Source organism: Panthera pardus, unplaced genomic scaffold (assembly GCF_024362965.1).
Source record: "Panthera pardus isolate Hobbes unplaced genomic scaffold, ASM2436296v1 HiC_scaffold_17, whole genome shotgun sequence".
NCBI lineage: Eukaryota > Metazoa > Chordata > Mammalia > Carnivora > Felidae > Panthera > Panthera pardus.
In genome coordinates, this window is record NW_026526732.1 from 108,265,228 (window position 1) to 108,287,251 (window position 22,024).

The window sequence follows — 22,024 nt, forward strand, 5'->3', positions numbered from 1 at the left end:
TTACTGAGCTTCTGCAGAAGGGGAGTTCATTTGTTCCAGGGGTTTTAACCCCTGGGTGACTGGTACAGAGAATGAATGACACAGACACTACAAAAGGGTTAAGAAAATCGGAATCCCAGGCAGAAAACAGGGTACTGGAAAAATTTAACAGATGTTGGGCTGCAGCTAATACAAAAAGCTTCCACTTTGGAGGTTAAGTTGGTGGGTGGAGTGGGAGGCAGAGAAGCACCTAGGTGCTTTTGCTAAAGGACTAGCAGAGAACCTGCCTAAAAGGGAACAAATGAATAGGACTTCAGTGTTGAGCAGGCAAACATAGATGATCTGTGACAAAGCAGTCGCCCTTGTAAGAACTGAGATATATTGAAAACATGGTTATGATTGAACTGAAGACTGATGGCATTAACAGGGGGGCTGGTGTTGAGGGTATTCCAGAGCTTGAGATGTGTGAGAATGAGCACCTGCCCTGGTGGGGAAAGAGGTTAGAGAAGGAAAGCACATCTCCTCTGGCTTTCTCTCTCAGCAATTCTAAATCCTCTGTGCCTGAGCCAGTTGCTGCAAGACAGAGAACTGTTAGCTGGGATTTGATTTTGCTTTCTTCCTTTTAAATTCTGTTCTCTTTCTTATCCGGTACCCAGTCTGTCCTCACCAAAGACTTTCTCTTCCTGGGGCAGAAGTATTATTTCCGGAAGATTATCAGCATCTAGATGACAGGGATATATCTTAATCTTCCTTTTTATTATCTGCTGAGTTTGTATGCAGATGCTTAACAAATAGGTTTTTAGTTGGTTGGTTGATATTAAAGCCTGAAAAATTTGAGGACATTGTGGAGGGAAAAGGTAGGAAAAGCTATCTGTATAGCTTTACAAAAGCATTACCTAAGCCTGAGAACAAGATTTTATTTTGTGGTGTTGTAATGAAGTCTTATACAAAACTAGGGTATGTGACAATTGTATCTGGGAAATGTTAAGTTTTCTCTGCATTAGGAATTCTCCCAAAAGATTCAGAAGAATATTTCTGAACCACAGATCCATTCAAGATCATGATGGCTAAGGAGTTAAAGGGGTTAGTAACCTTGACCCCTAAGATACAGTCTCCAAAAGCCAACTAACCCCTATTAATAAAAGAAGGGGGCCAGACTAGGGTGCAAGAATCCTGGCAACAATGGAGTAAGTCTATTGACCAGAACTTTTGCCAGTGCGCTAGGTAGTAATGTTAGTGGGAAATGAATGCCTGGGCCCCTGAGTCAACTCCAGGAACTTTGCTGTTAGTGGCTGTGGTTCAAGATACACATTAAGGAGCAGATTCTAAAGGTGCTGCTGCTTAAGTAGTTCTTGACCATCCTGTCCAAAGAGCTCCAAGCCTGTGTGCACAAGAAGCATCCACAATGTGGAGGAAATGGGTGTACTAGGAAGTTTTAGGGAAGGAGTTTGACGTTCTAGACACCGGATAAGAAAAGAGCTATAATCTGGGTAGGACAGTTGAGGTGCACAAGGGTGCAAAACTGGAATGAGTAGATCATTACTGAGCTAAAACCTCTGTGGTTCCAAGTCTGTCTCTTACTCTTTGCTATCTGCTTTCCTGTACTTGGGCTTCAGGTTCCTGGGTCTGCTGTTCTGTGTCCCTTGGTTACACTACTTGTGATGTATTTTCTGAAGTTCTATTTCCAATTCCCAGTGTGGTTCCCTCACAAGCTCAACTGGATCCAATTTTCTCCAGGTCCTACCTTATTGCCTTAGACATGAAATGTCTTTTAAAGAGAATAGTGGACCACAAGTCTTAGAGTTTCCAACTCTGGCTTATGGAAAGCCAACTATGCCACGAATCTCAGAGATTCAGTGTGCTACCAGAAAGGGATAAGAGCAGAATTCACCTTTGGCCAGAGCATCTCTCCAGAGTACTTCTGACACCCATTTTTTATTTGTCAAAGGTGTAGTCAGGAAGTAAAACAATGGATACTTTTATTCTGGCCTGGGGTGGTCAGTGAAGGTTTCATGGGAGTCATTGAACTTTAAATGGACAGTGGGTGGGCCTTAGAACAGGGAAGGAGAATCATCTAGGGAGCAAGAACTTAGAAAATTGAGTGATCTGTGTATGTCCTCCATAAAACTTACTAAAATGTAACTGAAACACTTAAGTAAACTCCTCAGCCTTAATGAGACTTATTGAATCAGCAGAGAATAGTAATAGCTTATTGAAATGTGGAAACTGGACTCTCTCACTGGCTTAATAACTTCTCACACTCCAGTGTTAAGGTATTTGTGACTCTGTTAAATGAGAAATGGAGACATGGATGCTTGAAGTCCCTTGTGCTGACTTGAAATGTTGAGGATCTCCTGTATTTAGTACATTCCCAAATCACTGTAGATCTGGCTCTATCCCCCTTGGTAAAAACTCTGACCATGGCTTGTTTCGGCACCATCTTCCGTACTGAATGAAACTTTCCCCTGGTTTTTATTTAACTGTTCATTCTGCTTTTCTCAGATTTCTATTGGAGCATATTATTATTTTAAAAATTTATTTATTGATTTTTTTAAATTTAAATTCAAGTTAGTTAACGTACAGTGTAGTCTTGCCTTCAGGAATAGAAGTCAGTGATTCATCTCTTACATCTGACACCCAGTGCTCACCCCAAAAATGCCCTCCTTCCGATTCTGTGTCTCCCTCTCTCTCTGCCCCTCACCCGTTCATGCTCTGTCTCTCTCTGTCCCAAAAATAAATAAAAAACGTTGAAAAAAAAAATTAAAAAAAAAAAATGCCCTCCTTAATGCCCATCACCCATTTAACCCATCCCCCAACCCTCTTCCTCCAGCAATCCTGTTTGTTCTCTGTATTTAAGAGTCTCTTATGGTTTGCCTTCTTCTGTTTTTATCTTATTTTTCCTTCCCTTCTCCTATGTTCATCTGTTGTGTTTCTCAGACTCCACGAGTGAAATCATGATATTTGTCTTTCTCTTATTTCGCGTAGAATACCCTCTAGCTCCATCCACGTTGTTGCAAATGCAAGACTTCATTCTTTTTAATCGCCTGGTAGTATTCCATTGTGTATATATATACACCACATCTTCTTTATCCATTCATCAGTTGATGGGCATTTGGGCTCTTTCCATAATTTGGCTATTGTTGATAATGCTGCTATAAACATTGGGGTGCATGTTTCCCTCTGAACCAGCACTCCTGTATCCTTTGGATAAATAACTATAGTACAACTGCTGGGTCGTAGGGTAGTTCTAGTTTTAATCTTTTGAGGAACCTCCATTCTGTTTTCCAGGGTGGCTGTACCAGTTTGCATTCCTACCAATAGTGCAAAAGGGTTCCCCTTTCTCCACATCCTCACCAACACCTATTGTTTCCTGAGTTGTTAATTTTAGCCATTCTGATGGGTGTGAGGTGATATCTCATTTTGGTTTTGATTTGTATTTCCCTGATGATGGGTGATGTTGAGCATTTTTTCATGTGTCAGTTGGCCATCTGGATGTCTTCTTTGGGAAATTGTCTATTCATGTCTTCTGCCCATTTCCTCACTGGACTAGGTTTTTCGGGTGTTGAGTTTGGTAAGTTCTTTAAAGTTTATTTATTTTGAGAGAGAGAGAGAGAGAGAGAGAGAGCGAGCGAGAGCATGTGTGCGCTAGCATGAGTAAGGGAGGGACAGAGAGGGAGACAGAATCCCTAGCAGGCTCTACACTGTCAGTGTGGAGCCCAATGTGGCTCTTCAACTCATGAACCTTGAGATCACAACCTGAGCCAAAACCAAGAGCCAGATGCTTAACCAACTGAGCCACCTAGGTGACCCTATTGGAGCATGTGATTATCAATGGCTGTTGTCCCCACTTTTTCCAGTTCATGGTCTCTCCCTCCTCAGTCCCTCTAATAATGTTTCACTGATTCTTGGTGACGGATTTACTCTAACACCTCATAGGTCTCATTAATTCTCTCCTATTTGTGTTCATTCAACTTCCAATTCCACATTTTCCTTTGATTCTCTTCTCATTCTTTTCTCATCCTTATAATGGGTAGAATAATCTAGTAAAGAAATAGGATTTGGGGTCAGAATATCTGGTACTGGGGTCTGTGACTTAGCAGACATTTTAGGGACAATGCACCAGCAGACAATGCTCTTTATTCTTTCTGTAAAGATTCCTAGTGTGGTCATTTCCTCTCCACGTTTATTGCTATGTAACAAATTACCCCAAAATGTACCATCTTAACACAAACCCCTGATTTCTGTGGGTCAGGAATTTGAAGGGGCTTAGCAGAATGTTCTGGTTCAGGGTATTCTTAAGAGGTGAGGATTCTCGAAGGGTATTCTCAAAAGGTGCCTAGATGGCTCAGTTGGTTGAGCGTCTGACTTTGGCTCAGGTTGTGATCTCATGGTTCGTGAGTCTGAGCCCTGCACGGGGCTCACTGCTGTCAGCATGGAGCCCGCTTTGGATCCTGGGATCCTCTGTCTCCCTCTCTCTTACCCACTCACCTTTTCTCTCAAAAATAAATAAACATTAAAAAAAAAAAGAGGTAGCGGTCAAGATGTTGGCTGGGCTGCAGTTATCTGAAGAAATCTAAGGATTTGCTTTCAAGTTGCTTCCCTCACATGACTATTGGCAGGATGTCTCAGTTCTTTAACATGTGGACCTCTCCACGGGGTTGCCCGAGTGTCCTCACAGTATGGCAGCTGGTTTCTCCCAAAATGAGTGATCTAAGAGAAAGTCCAAGGAGGCTGCAGTGCCTCCTATGATCTAGTTTCATACCGCCACTTCCACCATATTCTGATTTTTTTGGACGTATGTCACTAGATTCAGTCAAGACTCAAGGGGAGGGAAATTAGGCTCCATCTTTTAGATGGAGTTGTGCCAAAGAATTTGTGGTTATATTCTAAATCACTACAGGTGAGTTTCTTAACCTCTATGAACTTCTGTTTCTTCACCTCTAAATGAGGGACGAAAATAAGATCTACCTTAGAGGAATGAATTATGAGGTGAAATGAAGATATGTTTCAAAAGTGCTTTATATATGGTATAACTCTTTAATGCTCTCATAATTTTACTGTCATTACTGCCAAAAATCTGTTGTTCTCATCTGTGTCCTGGATCTCTGCTGTGTGTTATCTCCCATCAACTGACCCAGTTACCTGTGCTTGATTTAGGTTAACCCATGGTACCCAGTCTGGGACATGATTAAATCATCCTTTGCTCTTTCCCTTAGGTGTCTCTCTCAGATAATAAGTTCTGTCTGTGCAATCTTTTTACTTTAGGTGACAGAAATAGTACCAATAAGAAGTTTGCTCTAAAGAAGCAAATATTTAGAGAAATACATCCACATAGGCAGTACCAGCTAAATAATCTGCAGGGCTAGTGCAAAATGAAAATGTGAGGCCCCCTGTTCAAAAAGCAGGAAAAACATATTGTTAAAGATATTAAATATAAAACCTTTTTGTCTTTCACCATCTGCTGTCTTGTAACTCACCAGTTGTGTTTTTTTTTTAATTTAATATTATTTTAAGTAAATAAAAATTAAAATTTTGAGTTTTGCTGTTCACCTTAATATTGTACAATGTCAGTTTTATTTAGTTTTTAAATTTTCATTTCATTTCATCTCATTTCATTTTGGCTCCATGGCCAACATGGGGCTTAAACTCAATGACCCCAAGATTAAGAGATGTGGGGCACCTAGCTGGTTCAGTCAGTAGAGCATGTGACTCTTGATCTCAGGGTCGTGGGTTCGAGCCCCACATTGGGGGTAGAGATTACTTAAAAAAAAGTCCCGTGCTCTACCAACAGGGCCAGCCAGGCCCCTCCACCCCCACCCCAGTACAATGCCAGTTTTAAATGCAAGTATAAAAGCATCTGGAATTATCAAATCACACACAATTAATATCTTGTAGCTCCTATGTGCATATGTATTTCAGATCTGTAGTAACACCGTACAAAGGTGACTCCTCGCTTCCTTACAGGTACACATTCTATCAGAACTCTACCTTTAGCTTTGTTTGTTTGTTTGTTTATTTTTGAGAGACACAGAGTGTGAGTGGGCGAGGGGCAGAGAGAGAAGGCACAGAATCTGAAGCAGGTTCCAGGCTCTGAGCTGTCAGCAAAGAGCCCAGTGTGGGGCTCAAACTCACAAACCGTGAGATTATGACCTGAGCTGAAGTTGGAGGCTTAACTGACTGAGCCCCCCAGGGATCCCTCTACTGTTAGCTTTTGATGAGTAAGGAGGAAGAAAAAGAAAGGGTCATCGGGTTGCTGTCTTCCCTTTTGCTTCCTGCCATCATTTCTAGTAAGTGGCTGCCTAGCCCAGGGAAGTAACACAAATAAGAACGTGGTGGGGTTTCTTGTTCCTGTTTCTTAGACCCTGCCATTTGCCAGCATTCTGAATTATAAACAAATTATGGTTCCAGCAAGAAAGTATGGTCTCACCTGTCTGTCAGCACCCCAGCTACTCAGCTGCACATGTAACAGCTTACTTTGTAAATGTAGGGGCAAAGTTTCGCTCCTTCTACAGACGTTCTTTGGCTAGTCTAATAATTAAATTGACATAAGATAGACAAACAGGAGAAAAACTTAATTATGTGCATGTAGGAATCCCAAAGATGAGACCCCCTGGGCAATTGAGGTTTATGTGCCATTCCGAGTCAAGGAATGGGCCAGGGACCTGGGGCTTCAAAGGGTAGGAGGGTAATTCACAGGGCACTAAGAGCAGATGTTGGTAATCAGATGTTTGCCATGGCATGCAGTTAAGTCTTTCAGATGAAAAAGTTATGTCTAGTAATAGCTCCTTTTCTGGTACAGGCCCCCTATCTAAATTATCTTAGGTAGTTAATGGAGAGGTAAATGATTTTCCTGGTCTTCTGGGTCTTGATTGCCTTTGGCTCAAAAAAATCCACATGCCAAGTGGCGCACTTTGGGGCAGCCTATTCTGCCCCCCTTCGTAGTTACTTTGAATCTCACTAACTCCCATGAATCATGGGTCCACTGGAATTTTGCGTTCTTGGGGGATTACAAACGCTACACCTGAATGGGAAGGCAAGACATACGCTCTGCGTAGGTGTATGCATTATTGTTCTGCTTTACTTATAGAACATGAGTTCAAAGATAAAATTTAGAATCTCAAGACTGTGACAACATAGCATATTAAACCAAGCTAAGGACTTTCCGGAAGTAGGACCCTTCTGAGTGCTAGGGCCCTGTGTGACTGCATAGGTATCACACCTTTGAAGCAAGCATTGCATATCTAGGAGACTCCATGGGGAGACTTACAGGGAAGGTAGTTGTGAAGAAGTCTTCCAACATACAGGTGATAAATGTAGGAGAAATTTCTCCTGGAACACAGGACAAAAACCTTGTAACTATGCTGAGTGTGAGAAAGCCTTTATTCAGCTTTCCCCCCTTTCTGAACATCAGAGAACCCACTTGGGGAAGAAACTGTATCACTGCAGTAAGTGGGAGAAAACCTTTATTCAATGCTTTCATCTTGGTGGTCACTTGAAAATCCATGCTAGAGTGAAGCCCTATAAATGTAAAATATGTAGGGCATGTGGGTGGCTCAGTCCGTTCAGCATTCAACTCTGGATTTCGGCTTAGGTCATGATCTCAAGGTTTCTGAGTTTGATCCCTGTGTTGGGCTTTGTGCTGACAGCGTGGAGCCTGCTTGGGATTCTCTCTCTCTTTCTCTCTTTGCCCCTCCCCGATCACTCTCTCTCTCAAAAATAAATGAACTTAAAAAGAAATGTAAAGACGGGTGCCTGGGTAGTTCAGTTGGTTTTGGCTCAGGTCATCATCTTGCAGTTCGTGAATTTGAGCCCCACGTTGGGCTCAGTACTGACAGCTCAGAGCCTGGAGCCTGCTTCAGATTCTGTGTCTCCTTCTCTCTCTCTGCCCCTCCCCCGCTCATGCTCTGTCTCTCAAAAAAAAAAAAAAAAAAAAATGTTGAAAAGAAATGTAAAGAATGTGAGAAAGCTTCCAGTGCAAGCACTGGCCTTATTCAGTATTAGAGAAACCCTATGAATGTAATAAATGTGGGAGAGCTTTTCAGGTGAGTTCAGCTCTGGTAACATCTCAGACTACCCCTGTGCATAAGAAGCTCTAATAATGGGCTATATATTCAGGCAATTTCATTAAGAATTCAGGTCTCTTTCAACAGATAATATGTTTGGAAAAGGACGCTACGGAAAGAAGCATGAGAAAAGCTTCAAGGTCTTTTCCTCTTGACATGGCAATTTTTCCCAATGTCAGACCCTTGTATGGAGATAAATAACTAGTAGTGCAATTGCTGGATAGTTCTATTTTTAATTTTTTGAGGAACTTCCATACTGTTTTCCAGAGTGACTGCGCCAATTTACATTCCCTCCAACAGTGCATGAGGATTCTCTTTTCTCCACATCCTCACCAACACTTTTTATTTCTTGTCTTTTTTTTTTTTTTCTTGTCCTTTTGACACCAGTCATTCTCACTGGCATGAGGTAACATCCCATTGTGGTTTTGACTTGCAATTCTCTGATAATTTGTATCTCTTGGTCATCTGTATGTCTTCTTTGGAAAAATGTATGTTTGCCTCCTCTGCCTGTGTTTTATTTTTTAAGGTAGGCTCTGTGCCCAATGTGGGGCTTGAACTTAAGACCCTGAGATCAACAGTCACATGCTCTACCAACTGAGTCAGCCAGGCACCCCATCTGCGTTTTAATATTTTCTCCCATTCTGTAGGTACAGAATTATGGGATGAAGTGGCAAGGAAAGAGACAAATAGAGCAACAATCAAAGAGAGTTGGATTGAATAATGAGAGTAACAATGGGTGTCAAAAGTAGATGATGATGAAAATAAGCAGTAAGTTTGGGGATCGCAGTTGAAAGTGACAAAGAAAAATAATTTGTTTTCTTTTTTTCTTTAAAGTTTATTTACTTATTGGCAGGGTGGGGGGAGCAGGTGCACACAAGCAGCGGAGGGGCAGAGAGAAAGTGACAGAGAATCCCCTCACTGTGCAGAGCCCAATGCAGGGCTTGAACTCACAAACTGTGAGATCATGACCTGAGCTGAATTTGGACACTTTACCAACTGAGCCACCTAGGTGCCCTGAAAAATTTGTTTTTAATTGATGGTCACGATAAATTCAAATGTACTAGAGGGAACAGGGCCAATAAGGAGATAATACTAAAAAGAGAAATCTAAGATATTTTAGAATCTTTTTAAACTAAAGACAGCAGGGACCAAGGGAAAAACCAAACAAACAGAGTTTGATGAGTCTGAAAGATGAGGCAGATGATGTAGCTGCCATCACAGGAAACAGAAAAGAGGTACAAAATGGCTTCAAAGGTCCTGGGAAATTCAGAAAAGGTCATTTTAATACAAAAGAGTGAGTTCTGCTTTACAGAGTAAGTACTAAATGTACAGTGGAGGTTAGGCTATGATTACATATGATGAAAACATAAATAGCTTTACGTAAAGATAAACTTTATGAGAGCTGTCTGAAAAGGTTGTTCAGTGAGGTTAGGAATGCTGTGCAGCTTCCTCACGAGTCAGATAATAGGGACGACAGCGTTATGTTATTCCGTATCATGTCCTCTGCTAGTGCTGCCCAAGCTGGAATGCTGTACTTGAGAGGACAGATACTCAGTTGGATTCAGCACCGTGTTTCTGTTTCAGGTGTTCCGAATGCTTTTCCACCTAGATAGCTGGCACAGCTTTCAGCCACCCTCTTTCAAGATGGATCCTGACGCTTACCTTGTTCACGAATGGCCTGGAAGGCTACATGCTTCTTGGCCTAGAATAGCTGGTGGCTTCTGTGCTGCCTGGTGAGGAAATTCCGAACACACTCCTATTCCACCTGTCCTGGCTACAACCTGGAAACAATTAAGATATGGTTGGGTTTGTGAAAGACTCAATGAGTGAACCAGAATTAATACCTGATTATAAAGACACCTCAGGGAACAACTCTCTAGGCACAGAATAGAGCAAAATGCACACACAGTCTGTTCCACCTTCAAGAAGTAAGAAGCCAGAAAAGATCAGGGGCCTGGGTGGCTCAGTTGGTTGAGTCCCAACTTTGGCTCAGGTCATGATCTCCCCGGTTCGTGCATTTGAGTCCTCTTGTGGAGCTCTGTGCTGACCAGCCTGGAGCCTGCTTCGGATTCTGTGTCCCCATGCCCTACCCACTCGGGCTGTCTTGAAAAAATGAATAAATGTTGAAAGGAAGGAAGGAAGGAAGGAAGGAAGGAAGGAAGGAAGGAAGGAAGAAAGAAGAAAGAAAGAAACCAGAAAGGATCAAGAAAGAAAGAAAGAAAGGAAGAAAGAAAGAAAGGGAGAAAGAAAGAAGAAAGGGAGAAAGAAAGGAAGAAAGAAAGAAAGAAAGAAGGAAAGAAAGAAAGAAAGAAAGAAAGAAAGAAGAAAGAAAGAAAAAGAAAAAGAAAGGAAGAAACCATAAAGGATCAAGGTAGGTAACGCAAGCACCAGTACATGTAGCCTGGTCGAGTGGAGCCTGAAGCTCCGCAACCCTGCTCCCATGGCTGTACGGATGCTTGTCTCCCTGGCTGACTATTCATTTATTTAATCACGCCTGCCGACCTGTTTCGTGGAGCTCCCTCTGCAAAGCCCCCACGGGATCGCCGCCTCCGCCCTGCTCTCTGGCTGATGCTCTAACACCCGGGCCTGGAGCTCCGCGGGCACGATGGTCAGGATCTGCTCCTCGGCGGGACATCCGCCACTGCCGCCAGAGGCCCTAGAGTTGGGGCGGAGGCCTCCCAGGGCGCAGGCGTCCCCAGGTAACAGAAACGCCCAAAGTCAGGAGCAGCAGTGGCTACGTCCTGGTTGTTGGGGGTTCTTCCGGCACAGCACACATTCTTGGCTCCAAGCGCGCTCCTGCTCTTTCAGGGTCGGGAGCCAAGGCTGCAGCCACTGCGGGCTGTCACCGAGTCAACACGTATTAGGGCACAGGCTGGAGTATGTGGTAGGCTCTGCTTCGGGGAGACTGGCTTTGGGGGTGTTTTTCGGGCTACTCCTGAGCCAAGACGCGTCATTAGCGTACACAAATGCGAAAGGCTGCTGAAGGCTTTACTGGGGTTAAAGCTGACCCATCATCTGGAAACCCACCGAGTGAAGCACGGAAATACGAATTCCGAAGGAAAACGGGCGATGCCGGTGAATTCTGACGTCAAACCTGTAATGCGGAGAGAACGTGAAGCTTGACGACAGACGGACTGAAATGAAAATAGCAAACCGAGCACGCTGGGCTCTTCCAGTTCAAGCAAATGCGCGGGTGCGACTTCAGGTCACGACCAGAAAACGACCACACCGAGCGCGGGTGAGTGCCCGTGAGGACACGCTCCGGGGCCGCCCCGGGAGCCGCAGCCTCGCACAGCCGGCGCCAGAGGGGAGGCGACACCGGCAGAGGGCGTCCTCGCTCCCTCCCGGGCCTGCCGGGGCGGCGCACCTGCTGCTCCCAAACCGGCGTCTTCCGGCGCCGCCGCCTTCATCTCGGAACTCCGTTCCTAAACCTCGGCAGCAGCCGGAGAGACGTGAGACCCGGGCGCTGCGGACATCAGCCGGGGCCGCCGGGCCGGCCCTCGGGGAGCGCACCGGCCTCACCGCCACCACCCCACCCGGCCGGAAGCGGCGTAGCCACCGAGGGCGGAAGCCGCCGGCTTCCGGCCTCTCTGGGAGACGCTCCTCTCGGTGGTGGCTTCGCGCGGCCGGAGGAAACCTCGCGCGGCCCCGAGGGTCGAAGCCCCCCTCTCGGCCTCTCTGGGACACGATCCTCTCGGTGGTGGCCTCGCGCGGCCCCGAGGGGCGGCGCCGCGAATTTGAGGGGCTTGTGGTCGTTGTCCTTCGGGAAGGTTGAAGATGCTCGCGCCCCTGTCTCCTACTTTAAAGCTTCGGGTGCCCCGTCCCGTGGTGATACTGCCAGTCACGTGATCAAGGTTAGGGGCTGAGACCGAGCCCCGCAACGGCGCGCGTGTTTGCGCCCCGGTTCCCGCACGCCGGGAGCTTTGGGGCAGGACGCTCCCCGGCTCCGTTTCCTCCAGCCCGGAGCGGGGAAGAGGTACGGCGCTTGTCACGCCGTGGGCTGCGCTACACAGCACCTGCAGAAAAGAAACTCTGCGTTCAGTAGTCAAAACAAAACACCCCCAGTACAGGTATTGGGTTACTGAGATCCCATCAGGACATTTCTAATTCAAGGTAATTGAGAAACAAATGCTAAGTCATTTGTTATGAAGCCTATTTATTCGTGGAAGATTTTGTACATTAGATTATCATAATTCTACAAAGGACGTGGTTTGCTAGAGTTTTCACATAAAGCTCTTATGCATGCAGTGGGATGTTAAAGCCTTATATCGTTTTTATCCCATTAGGGAAAATGTGCCTCGTCAAGCAGGTAAAAGAAGTCTAGCCAGATTTGCCTTTGTGTCCTGAAATCACTGGTGGAGTTCCTACTTGTTGGATTCCTGTCTCCACTCTCTGATGCCAACTCTCTCTACCCGGTCTTTTCTGGAGAGAAGAGCAGCCAGTGCGGATTCCCTCAGCCCTCTTCCACAATTGCTCGTAGCTGGAGACCCTCTTTCTGTCGAGAGAGCTGCCCAGAACTGCAGTGTTGGTACATTCACCCCAGGGAGGTGCCCCGACCCCTCCCCCCCCCCCCCCCCCCCCCGCATATGGGGCAGGAAGATCCTAGGTATGTTACTGTCTCCTCCAAACTCAAGTTTCAGTTCAATTTGACCACCTTTCCCTACCCCAGCTCCTGCCCAATTTATTTCTCCTCTCCTGTCTTGTTTGAATCTCTGGATTCTGGCCTCTTGCCTTGGAGGCTCTCCTGGTTTACCTCCTGGCAAGACCTCTGGACACAGATTTTGGTCTACAGATTGTAACGCTACCATTGTGTAGGTCCTCTTGTTTGGCATGACTGTCTTTCCTTTTTTTTTTTTTTTTTTTTTTTTTGAGAGAGCAAAGCACAAGTGGGGCAGGGGCAAAGAGAGAGGGAGAGAGAGAATACCAAGCAGGCTCCACACTGCCATCACAGAGCCCGACGTGGGGCTTGAACTCACAAACTGAGATGATGACCCAAGCCAAAACGAAGACTGTCTCCTAACCAACTGACCCACCCAGGTGCCCCTGGCATGACTAATTCAGTTTTGTTGTGCCTTTATTTAAAGGAATGTTCTGAAAGCGTTGTTGTGTATTGCTCAGGCTATTTCCACTTCAGGGCTTAGCCCACCTCCTCTTGTGGCGAATCATTAACTAGTGTTGATGATCAGCCTCTTTACCTGAATCTTCTCCCCTCCACGCAGTAATCACGGTTACTTCCCAATAGAGTCCCTTTTTCCTCCACCCCCACTGCCATAGACTAACCTACTTATCAGCCTCCAAATTCTGCCCTTCTGGTTTGACTTTAGCAGTCAGTGGGGGAAGAGGCAAATCCTGTTTCACAGAAAGCACACACACAGTGAAGATCACATGCAGGACAGCAAATCAGAACGAGAGAAAAGAGACACTGGTCTTTCAGTCATTTGTCTCACTCAATATTTTTTATTCAATGTTTTTCATGTTTTGCTCTTTCTTTAGCACTTCCATAAAAATGTAAGTTCTTTACATTATCAGGTTTTCCCTCTTGTGAATTCTTTGGTGTTGACGAAGGTGTGAACTCTGACTGAAGGCTCTCCCACACTCACTGCATTCGTAGGGTTTCTCTCCAGTGTGGATTCTCAGGTGTCGAATGAGGTGTGAGCTCACTCTGAAGGTTTTCCCACATTCACTACATTCATAGGGTTTCTCTCTGGTGTGAATTCTCTGATGCAGGATGAGATGTGAGTTCAGGCTGAATGCTCGTCCACATTCTTTGCATTCAAAGGGTCTTTCCCCAGTGTGAATTCTCTGGTGCCTAGTAAGATCTGAGCTGCCCCCAAAGCCTTTCCCACACTCATTACATTCATAGGGCCTCTCTCCAGTGTGGATTCTCTGATGCCTAATAAGCTTTGAGCTGTGTCTGAAAGCTTTCCCACATTCATTACACTGGTGGGTTTTCTCCCCACTAAAAATTGCTGCATGTTTATTAAGGTTTGGGCTCTTGAGAGATTTTCCATATTGGTGAATTTTTTCTCCAGCATAAATTCTTTGATGCTTAATAAAATCTGAATTCCATTTGAAACTTTGGTCATAGGTACTATGTTTATGAGATTTCTGGTGTGTAAATTCACTTGAATTCAGGTTTAAGCTTCTGTCACATCCATCATGGTTTATTTCACCTGTAAGTGTATTTTTGTGGGTAAGGATTTTACTAAAACTTCCATCCTGAGCAGATGATGGTCTCTGAGACCCCCCTGATTCTTTTTCCCATTGCCTCTTTAACCTGTCTGTAGACTTACAGATGTCTTGAGGCTCAGCAGATCCTTCTGACACGAATTCTGAAATTCTTCCTGATAGAATTCTCTGTGATTCCATTTTTTCATAAATGTCCAACTTTGGCATGGATCCATTGTTTTCACTCTCATTATCTAAAATAACGCAAAGAGAAAGTGGTAAACATCTATTTGCTGAGTTGGAAGAAATACTCAACACTATTACATATTGGTACTTCACTTGGTTACTCTAAAAATGTGACTTTTCAGGGGGGCCTGGGTGGTTCAGTCGGTTGAGCATCTGACTCTTGGTTTTGGCTCAGGTCATGATCTCATGGTTGGTGAGTCTGAGCCCTCCATCGGGCTCTGTGCTGACAGCGCAGAGCCTACTTGGGATTCTCTCTCTCTGCCCTTCCCTCACTCGTGTGTGTGTGTGGTCTCCCTCTCAAAATAAATAAACTTAAAAAAATTAAAGATTCAGATGTGGCCTTTCAAATGAAAGGGTTGAAGGGCACAAGGGAGAAAAACTGGTAAAAGAAGGTAGAATGCATGCAGAGGGGAAAACCTCCATCCATCTATCCATCCACCCATTTCTTCATCTTCCATGGCTAACCCAATTCTGTAACCACTTTCTGCTACAGATCTCCTGAACACATCCCCTTCTTTACATTTCTGCTACCATGTTCCTTATCACTACTTTTTATCTAGGGGATTGTCACAGCCCCCTGCTGTTTTGACTCTGAGCTGCTAATCACTTTGAATATCCTCACCAGATTAGCTGTCCTTAAAACCCTGTCACCTCCTATACCTTACTCAGAAACTTTCACCCTCTTTCCTCCACAACTTACATGAATTCTTCCGCCTGGGTTCCAGAATCCATTTGTGATCTAGTCCTCACAATTCCTGCCTGTGGCTCACAAATTTATACTGTGCTTATGACTCTGTATTATGCATCTTGTCTTTGTTGTTGGGTTTGTTTTGTCTAGAATATGCTATGATAGGAAAGGTGGTTAGGCAGTGCTGGTCTTAGCATGGGGGAAATGTTGTGATTTTGGATAGGATGGATGGAAATGCTTCCAGAACAAACGTGAAAGCAGAATTTAGGTATTTTTAAAAAAATGGACTGTAATTTACTCTTTATTTTTGAGACCACTCATACCTAAAGTGATACTGAATCCATGAACTTCTTAAACAGATGAGTTTTAGGAGTGCCTGGGTGGCTCGGTCAGTTAAGCATCAGACTGTTGATCTCGGCTCAAGTCATGATTTCACAGTTTGTGAGTTCAAGTCCCATGTCAGGCTCTGCCCTGACAGTGCGGAGCCTGCCTGGGATTCTGTCTCCCTCTCTCTCTACCTCTCCCCCCACTTGCTCTCTTTCTCTCAAAAATAAATAAAAATAAACTTAAAAAAATTTTTAAACAGAGGAGTTTTAGAACAGTGATGAGTATTCCATGGAGGTGGTCACCAGAAATATGGCCAACTTCCTATAAAAACGTGAAAGCTTTGTAAGACCAAAAGTACAATAAAAAAGATAAGAGTGTGGATCTTGTATGCATCTGAATTATATTCCATTTCTGAGTATATCATTATGTATCTGCTTCTCTATCATTATATATGCTTCTCTGCTAACATGTTTTATTTCTCTTGATGCGTTTCTTCCTCTTATTCTTTTGTTTCTTTACTCATTCTCTGACATTTTCTCATTCATTTTTCTTTTCTTTAATTTACTCATAAAAGTATCCTGTGTTTTGGAAATATTCTGGATAAAGTACAAATGGGAGAATGTTAATATGCTTGATAAGGAACCAAATTCTGGGTGGTGTGTGTGTGTGTGTATGTGTGTGTGTGTTTAATTGGCCAATGGCATACAGGGAAAGAGTTCTGTACTTCTCATGGGGTAATAAAGGAAAAGACCACCTATAGTGACTGAGACTATTCTGAGAAGGCAAATTCACAGCCCCACTCCTTCAGTGACATGAAATGTGTGTAATACTGCTCCTTACCATAGTCCAGCACAAGGGATGCTGAAGAATCATGAAGGGACTTGGGGTCCACTGGCTGAAACTGGGCACTGAGTGCTGGTCCAGGAGGCACCACCTTTCCCCTGAATATTTCTTGCCCATGTGCAAGGACTGGAACCTGAGAAAAATAAAGTATATTTGGGCTTGTGAGAGAATCTCTGTTGGAACTGAACATCTTCCAAACACAAAGAGAACCTCCCACAGGAATACAAAACTGCAGAAGGATGGATTAAGTACGACTCAACTGTGAAATGTGGCACAGCACCAGCTGGAGTGGAAAGGAGACATAAATGCTGAAGGAAGAGCCCCTGCAGGTCTCATTGGGGTGTTCAATCTCAGACCCTTTCCTCCCACCGTGTGATCCAGCTCTCTGGAGGCCTTAGATCTCCTGTCCTCTGCGTACCTGGACTCCTGAGTCATCAGCGCCTCTCTCGAGATCTTCCAGTACTGTCACTGCCTCCTCCCCACTCTCTGGGCGGTGCTCCCTCACCCAGGCCTGGAGCTCGGCGGGCAGGATGGTCAGGAACTGCTCCAGCACCAGCAGCTCCAGGATCTGCTCCTTGCTGTGCGTCTCGGGCCGCAGCCACTGATGGCAGAGCTCCCGGAGCCGGCTCAGGGCCTCACGGGGTCCAGGGGAATCCTGGTAGCAGAACTGCCTGAAAAGCTGTCGGCAGAGCTCCTGCCTGAGGGCATCACTTCTCTGGAAGCAAGTGTCCTGCCTCCAGACGAAATCTTCCTCTTCTATCTTCACTATCAGAAGTCCTGCATTCTCCTGAAGGTTCTCAGCTGTAGTTTTCTTTGATTCTGCCGTCATCCTGGGATGAAATGTATTCCCAGAAAACCCACTTCTGCTTTGTGCGGCGTCTTATTTAGTTTTGAGAGCTCTTCTAAAATAAAAACAAAAGTGTCTTTTTATTTATAAAATAGCTCTTACCGTCTATGAAGATTAAAGATCACATCGCAGGAATTGTCATTTCCCGTTATACAGAAGTGTACTGGGCATTTAGCAGATGTACAACCACTGAAATACCTGCTCTGTGGAGTACAACAGTCCCATGATTTCTACCTCACAGTAGCCAAAATTTAAATTTAAAAACAAAATACTTTAAAGTAGAAACAATAAACATAAAACTTATAACTTTAAGCTGATGCTACATGTTAACATGCCACATGCAATTAGATTATATGTAAGTCAGAAAGACAAAAAAGCATCAGCACAGTACAATGACAAAGTGCTTCATAAAGTTGGGAGATTCAAGAGAGCCTAGTCGTTTGTAATGGATGGGAAAGCTTAATTCAGAAACTAACTTCTGAAGAATGGAAAGGAGTTTGAAAGGATGTGGGAGAGAGAAAAATAGGAAATTACAAGCAAGGAAATGGCCTGAACAAGTGGCTAATGGTAGGATCACGGAAGCAGGAAAGCAAAAAGTTCAGCAAGTTTGTATAAGGATATCACAGAGGCAAAGGCCCTCCTGTAGAAAGCCTCAGATGTCAAGATCCGGAATTCAGAATTTACTTTTTAGACACTGGGGAGCTAAGGGAGGCTTCTGAGCACAAAGACCTGAAAAATACTGTTTATGGAGATTAATTAATATGTTGTTCATTTCTGGGATAGACTGCAACATGGAAAGAGAAACAGAGGCCACACTTGTGCTCATACAAGCGTGCGGAAAATACAAGCTTGGAATGATAATTATCAATTCAAAATCTGGAACTAGGATTACTTATAAATCTGTTAAATAATAAGGGCAGATTTTTCTTTCTTTTAAGATTTTAAGTAACCTCTGCACTGAATGCAGGGCTTGAACTCACACCTGAGACCAAGAGTTGCATGCTCCGTCGACTGAGCCAGCCGGGCACCCCAGGGCAACTTGTCTTGAGAGCCAGAGGCTAACCATGTCTTTTAGTTTTTAAATTTATGTTCGTTATTATTTTTTGTTTATTTTATTAAATTTTCTTTAAATCCAAGTTAGTCAACAGGCTTTTCAATCAATGTTAACTATTTCCTTCCCCAAAGGTCTCAAGTAGGTTTTTTTTTATCCCAACAGTTCCTTCTCTACCTTCCTAGTTCCTGGCTCAGTCCATATCTTGGACAATAAAATTAAACATAATAAGCCTGCATCATGACTTGCTTATCCATCTTCCATGAGTCTTGTTATTAAATACCAGTTCCTCAAGTCAGCACACGGGAATGGTCTCTGAACTGGGACTGGTTTCTGAACTGAAAAACTGAGTAACAGGAATTTAGCTGTGAAGCAATAGACTACGAGAGCAGAATGCACATATCAGTCTTTGAGGTCTTCTACTAAACGTTTCACCAAGTTGACTGCTGATTGTTGCATTGACATGTACTTTATTAAGAATCCGAACACAAGCAAAGCTCTGGGCTAGAAGTTGTACAGCAATGATTTCCAAGAAAGTCTGAGTTAGTTCCCAGCTGAGCTCATTGCCTAATCATCATGTGGGAACTTTGTTAGAAACCGATCCTGGGATGCTGTCTGGGTTAGTATGGGTATACCTGGAAAACCTATATTCTGATGTACAGCCATAAGGAATTAAATGGTGTGTGTTTGCAAAACAATTGGAAAGAAATGACAATAAACACACGTGGGTTAAAAACATTTACATAACTAGATGTGTTTCACATGACACACACTGAAATGATGATAGATGTTGAAAACTGAAGTACTAAACAAGTTGTATGGGAGAGGCATCAAATATCCTAACGGTTTTGGGGCAGGGAGCCCATGTGTGTGTTTAAGTGCAAAGGGTAGCAAATATTTCCTAGAGCTGGTGGGGCTTAAACTGGACGATGAAAGATGAAAAAAATTCAAAAGGAAGGGGCAGGAGAAAAGTTTAGGAAGTGGGAATGAACAGCAGATTGATGGCGATCCCAGCTCACTCTAATATTTGGAGTGACTAAGAACTCTGCTCCCTCTAATAAACAATTTGTCATCCCTGCTCTGAGCCCCTACAGTTCCTAACACAGAACACCTGTGAATACAACACTCATCACCTGGTATCATTTTTAGCTTTGGCTGTTTCTCTTCATCAACTGGCTGGAACTCCAGGAGGTTAAGGACCACGCGCTATTTTCTAAGTTCTCACATTTGTCGATGGAGGGAAAGCCTGAGAAGCCTCTAGACGGTCTCAGAAGAGAGAAGGAGTAACTGCCAGGAAAGTCGGAGCTCGGTGAGGAGCAGGCGCCTGCGTGTGCAGGAGCAGGACCTGGGCACTCGGCTGGAGGACGGGGCGTGGAGGGGGGGGCTCGGCTGGAGGGCGTTGGAGCTAGGCTGGAGGACGAGGGGGACCAGCAGGGGCCGCGGGAGCAGGGCGGGGAGGGATTCTCGCCCGGATGCTGGCGGCTGTCCTGCCCCGGAGGTCCTACGGGACGGCCTCTGACGGTCCCCACTGCTTGCCGGACACACGGGAAACAACAAACATCCACAGTATGGATACACTTCACTAGGACGCGGGGCCGTCCCCGCTCTTCCTCCCGCGAGATGTCGGGGCGGGCTCCCGGGCAGCTCTTCCCGGCGGAAAGCTGCCATCCTGAGGCCGCCGCCGAGCTCGGTCATTCCAGCCAATGACCCAGCCCCGCCCGCGGCGGTGACGTCACGCGCGGCGCGGGTAACCATGGAAACCACCTCCCCTCCGGAGGCAGGCGGGCGCAATGTCCTCCCAACGCCGACCCTGGTTCCCCCTCTCCTCGGGATTCCTCCGCGGTCCCGGCTCCAGGTCGCCGCGGGACTGCTGCAATCCCGAAGGGACAGTGGTAGCGACCGGGTGCTTGCAGGGGGCAAAGGGTCAGACCCTCGGGTCTTCAAAGCCGGACTCACCTCTCCTACAGGATGGTTCCGATCGGACACTTCCGGTGGGAGGACGGCGCTGCGCCGTCTCTCAAAGCTTCCGTCCTCGGGACGTTGAGTCTGCGCAGAAGGCGGCCTGGCTTTGGACTGCGACTCCCAGAAGCCCCGGCGTCTCCTCCGCGCTGAGTCCGTTTCCCCTGCGGCCTGGCGGAGGTCCTCGAGTTCTCAGAGCTTGGGGGTGGGGTCCTTGCACCCGTTTGTAGCGGGAAACGCGGCCCTGCTGCTCCCGCTGGCCTCGCGCGGACTTAAGTCGGGGGAAGTGGAAGCGAAGCCCACGCACCAGGGGCGCCGCCCAGACTTCAAGCTCGCGAAGCCTCCCTGGGCTTCAGGAGTGCAGGTTTACAAACGGTGGCTGATGATAACCCTGGCTCACGCGGGTTCATGCATGCCCTGAAATGTGAACTTAAAAAAAAAGAAAAAAAAATTATTTTGAGACAGAGTGTGAGTGGGGAGGGGCAGAGAGAGGGAGACAGAATCCCAAGTAGGCCCCACGCTGATAGCGCAGAGCGCGAGGTGGAGCTCGAACTCAGGAACCATAAGATCATGCATGACTTGAGCGGAAATCAAGAGTTGGATGCCCAACTGACTGAGCCACCCAGGTGCCCCTAAGAAATGTGAACTTTCTTTTTTATTTTTAAAGTTTATTTATTTTGAGAGCATAGGGGAGGGGCAGAAAGACAGGGAGAGAGAGAATCCCAAAGAGGCTCTGCACCCTGTCAGCACACAGCTGGTCGTGGGGCTCGAACCCACGAACCCTGAGATAATGACCTGAACCATGAGATTATGACCTGAGCCGATTCTGACGCTTAACTGAGCCACCCAGGTGCCCCAAAAATGTGAACTTTCTTGAATCCCTGGGCCAATGTGTGAGAACTAGAACTTTGATGGTAACTTACATTTACTGCTGCTGTTTCTCTTGTATCTCTTCTCATCTGTGGTGTTAACAAAAATTCAGTCGAGTAGGTTTGAAGATCTAATCATCTTTATGAAGCCATTGTAAGCAGAGAGGAGCCTTGACCAGTGATAGAAAAATAAAAGGTTTTTGTCAGAAGGAGGGCGGGGCAAGGAAGTTATTAGCAAAAGAAAAAGCATTATCTCCAGGCAAGATCACCTTCACTTGGGAGGTGGGGGATGAGCAGGGGTCTAATCTTGCAGGTTACCTCATCTTCTTTGGGGTGGGGGAAGGGAATGGAGAGAGCCCATGTGACAGATTATCTTATTAGTGCTGACCAGAAAATTCTTGATTGATTTGCCTAAAATTTCACTTCTAGAGAGATTGCAATTGTAATGTAGTCCTGGTTTGCTGTCCTGGAGACAATTAACTCCATCTTGGGCCTGTGGTTTTCTTTTTAATACATTTTGTATTTATTCTCTTTCTTTTTGAAAAGGTAGTTCTGTTAGATGAGTATGTATGGCCAAACTGGTTTAATTTTCGTTGTTTTTTTTTAAATCTAAAAGGCATCATGTCATCAGATAATCTTATGGTATTTGCTTTTTTCACTCCACAGTAGGTTACTAAAGTTGATCCCTGTTGTTGAGTTAAAATTCATTTTCATTACTGTATAGCAATCCAGTTGTGAATATAGCATTGCATCCATTCTCCTAAAAATGGGCTGATATACTATTCCCTCTCTTCTGGGTTATGGCAGTAAACCTCTTAAGTGTTCCTTCTGCTTCTACCTGTGTTCCCACAGTCTATTACCTTTTTTGTTTGTTTGTTTGTTTGTTTTTGTTTTTGAGAGAGAGGGAGACACAGAATCCAAAGCAGGGTTTACTGAGCTGTCAGCACAGAGCCCGACTTGGGGCTCAAACCCATGAACCGTAAG

The 22,024-nt window shown here is 45.1% G+C and overlaps 2 protein-coding genes across 3 annotated transcripts in view; both read right to left on the minus strand.

Annotated features, from left to right (window-relative positions):
* Positions 1 to 11,899, minus strand: part of ZSCAN16 (zinc finger and SCAN domain containing 16) — a 46,303-nt gene extending 34,404 nt beyond the window's left edge. The window contains exons 1-3 of one of the 2 annotated variants that reach the window (XR_008423129.1): positions 10,545 to 11,885; positions 9,705 to 9,823; positions 7,426 to 9,571 (exon numbers count right to left, since the gene is read on the minus strand). The gene's annotated coding sequence lies outside the window, so the exon portion shown is untranslated. Of the gene's footprint in view, positions 1 to 7,425; positions 9,572 to 9,704; positions 9,824 to 10,544 lie in introns of those variants that run through there. The other variant, XM_053905361.1, reaches the window with a different exon arrangement.
* Positions 11,900 to 13,479: 1,580 nt separating this feature from the next.
* ZNF165 (zinc finger protein 165) lies at positions 13,480 to 17,233 on the minus strand. Its single transcript, XM_019437085.2, has 3 exons — positions 16,733 to 17,233; positions 16,312 to 16,447; positions 13,480 to 14,464 (listed from the first exon to the last, which is right to left on the minus strand). Exons 1-3 carry the CDS (start codon positions 17,141 to 17,143, stop codon positions 13,560 to 13,562), a joined length of 1,452 nt encoding a protein of 483 aa, XP_019292630.2. The 5' UTR covers positions 17,144 to 17,233; the 3' UTR covers positions 13,480 to 13,559.
* Positions 17,234 to 22,024: the final 4,791 nt, after the last annotated feature.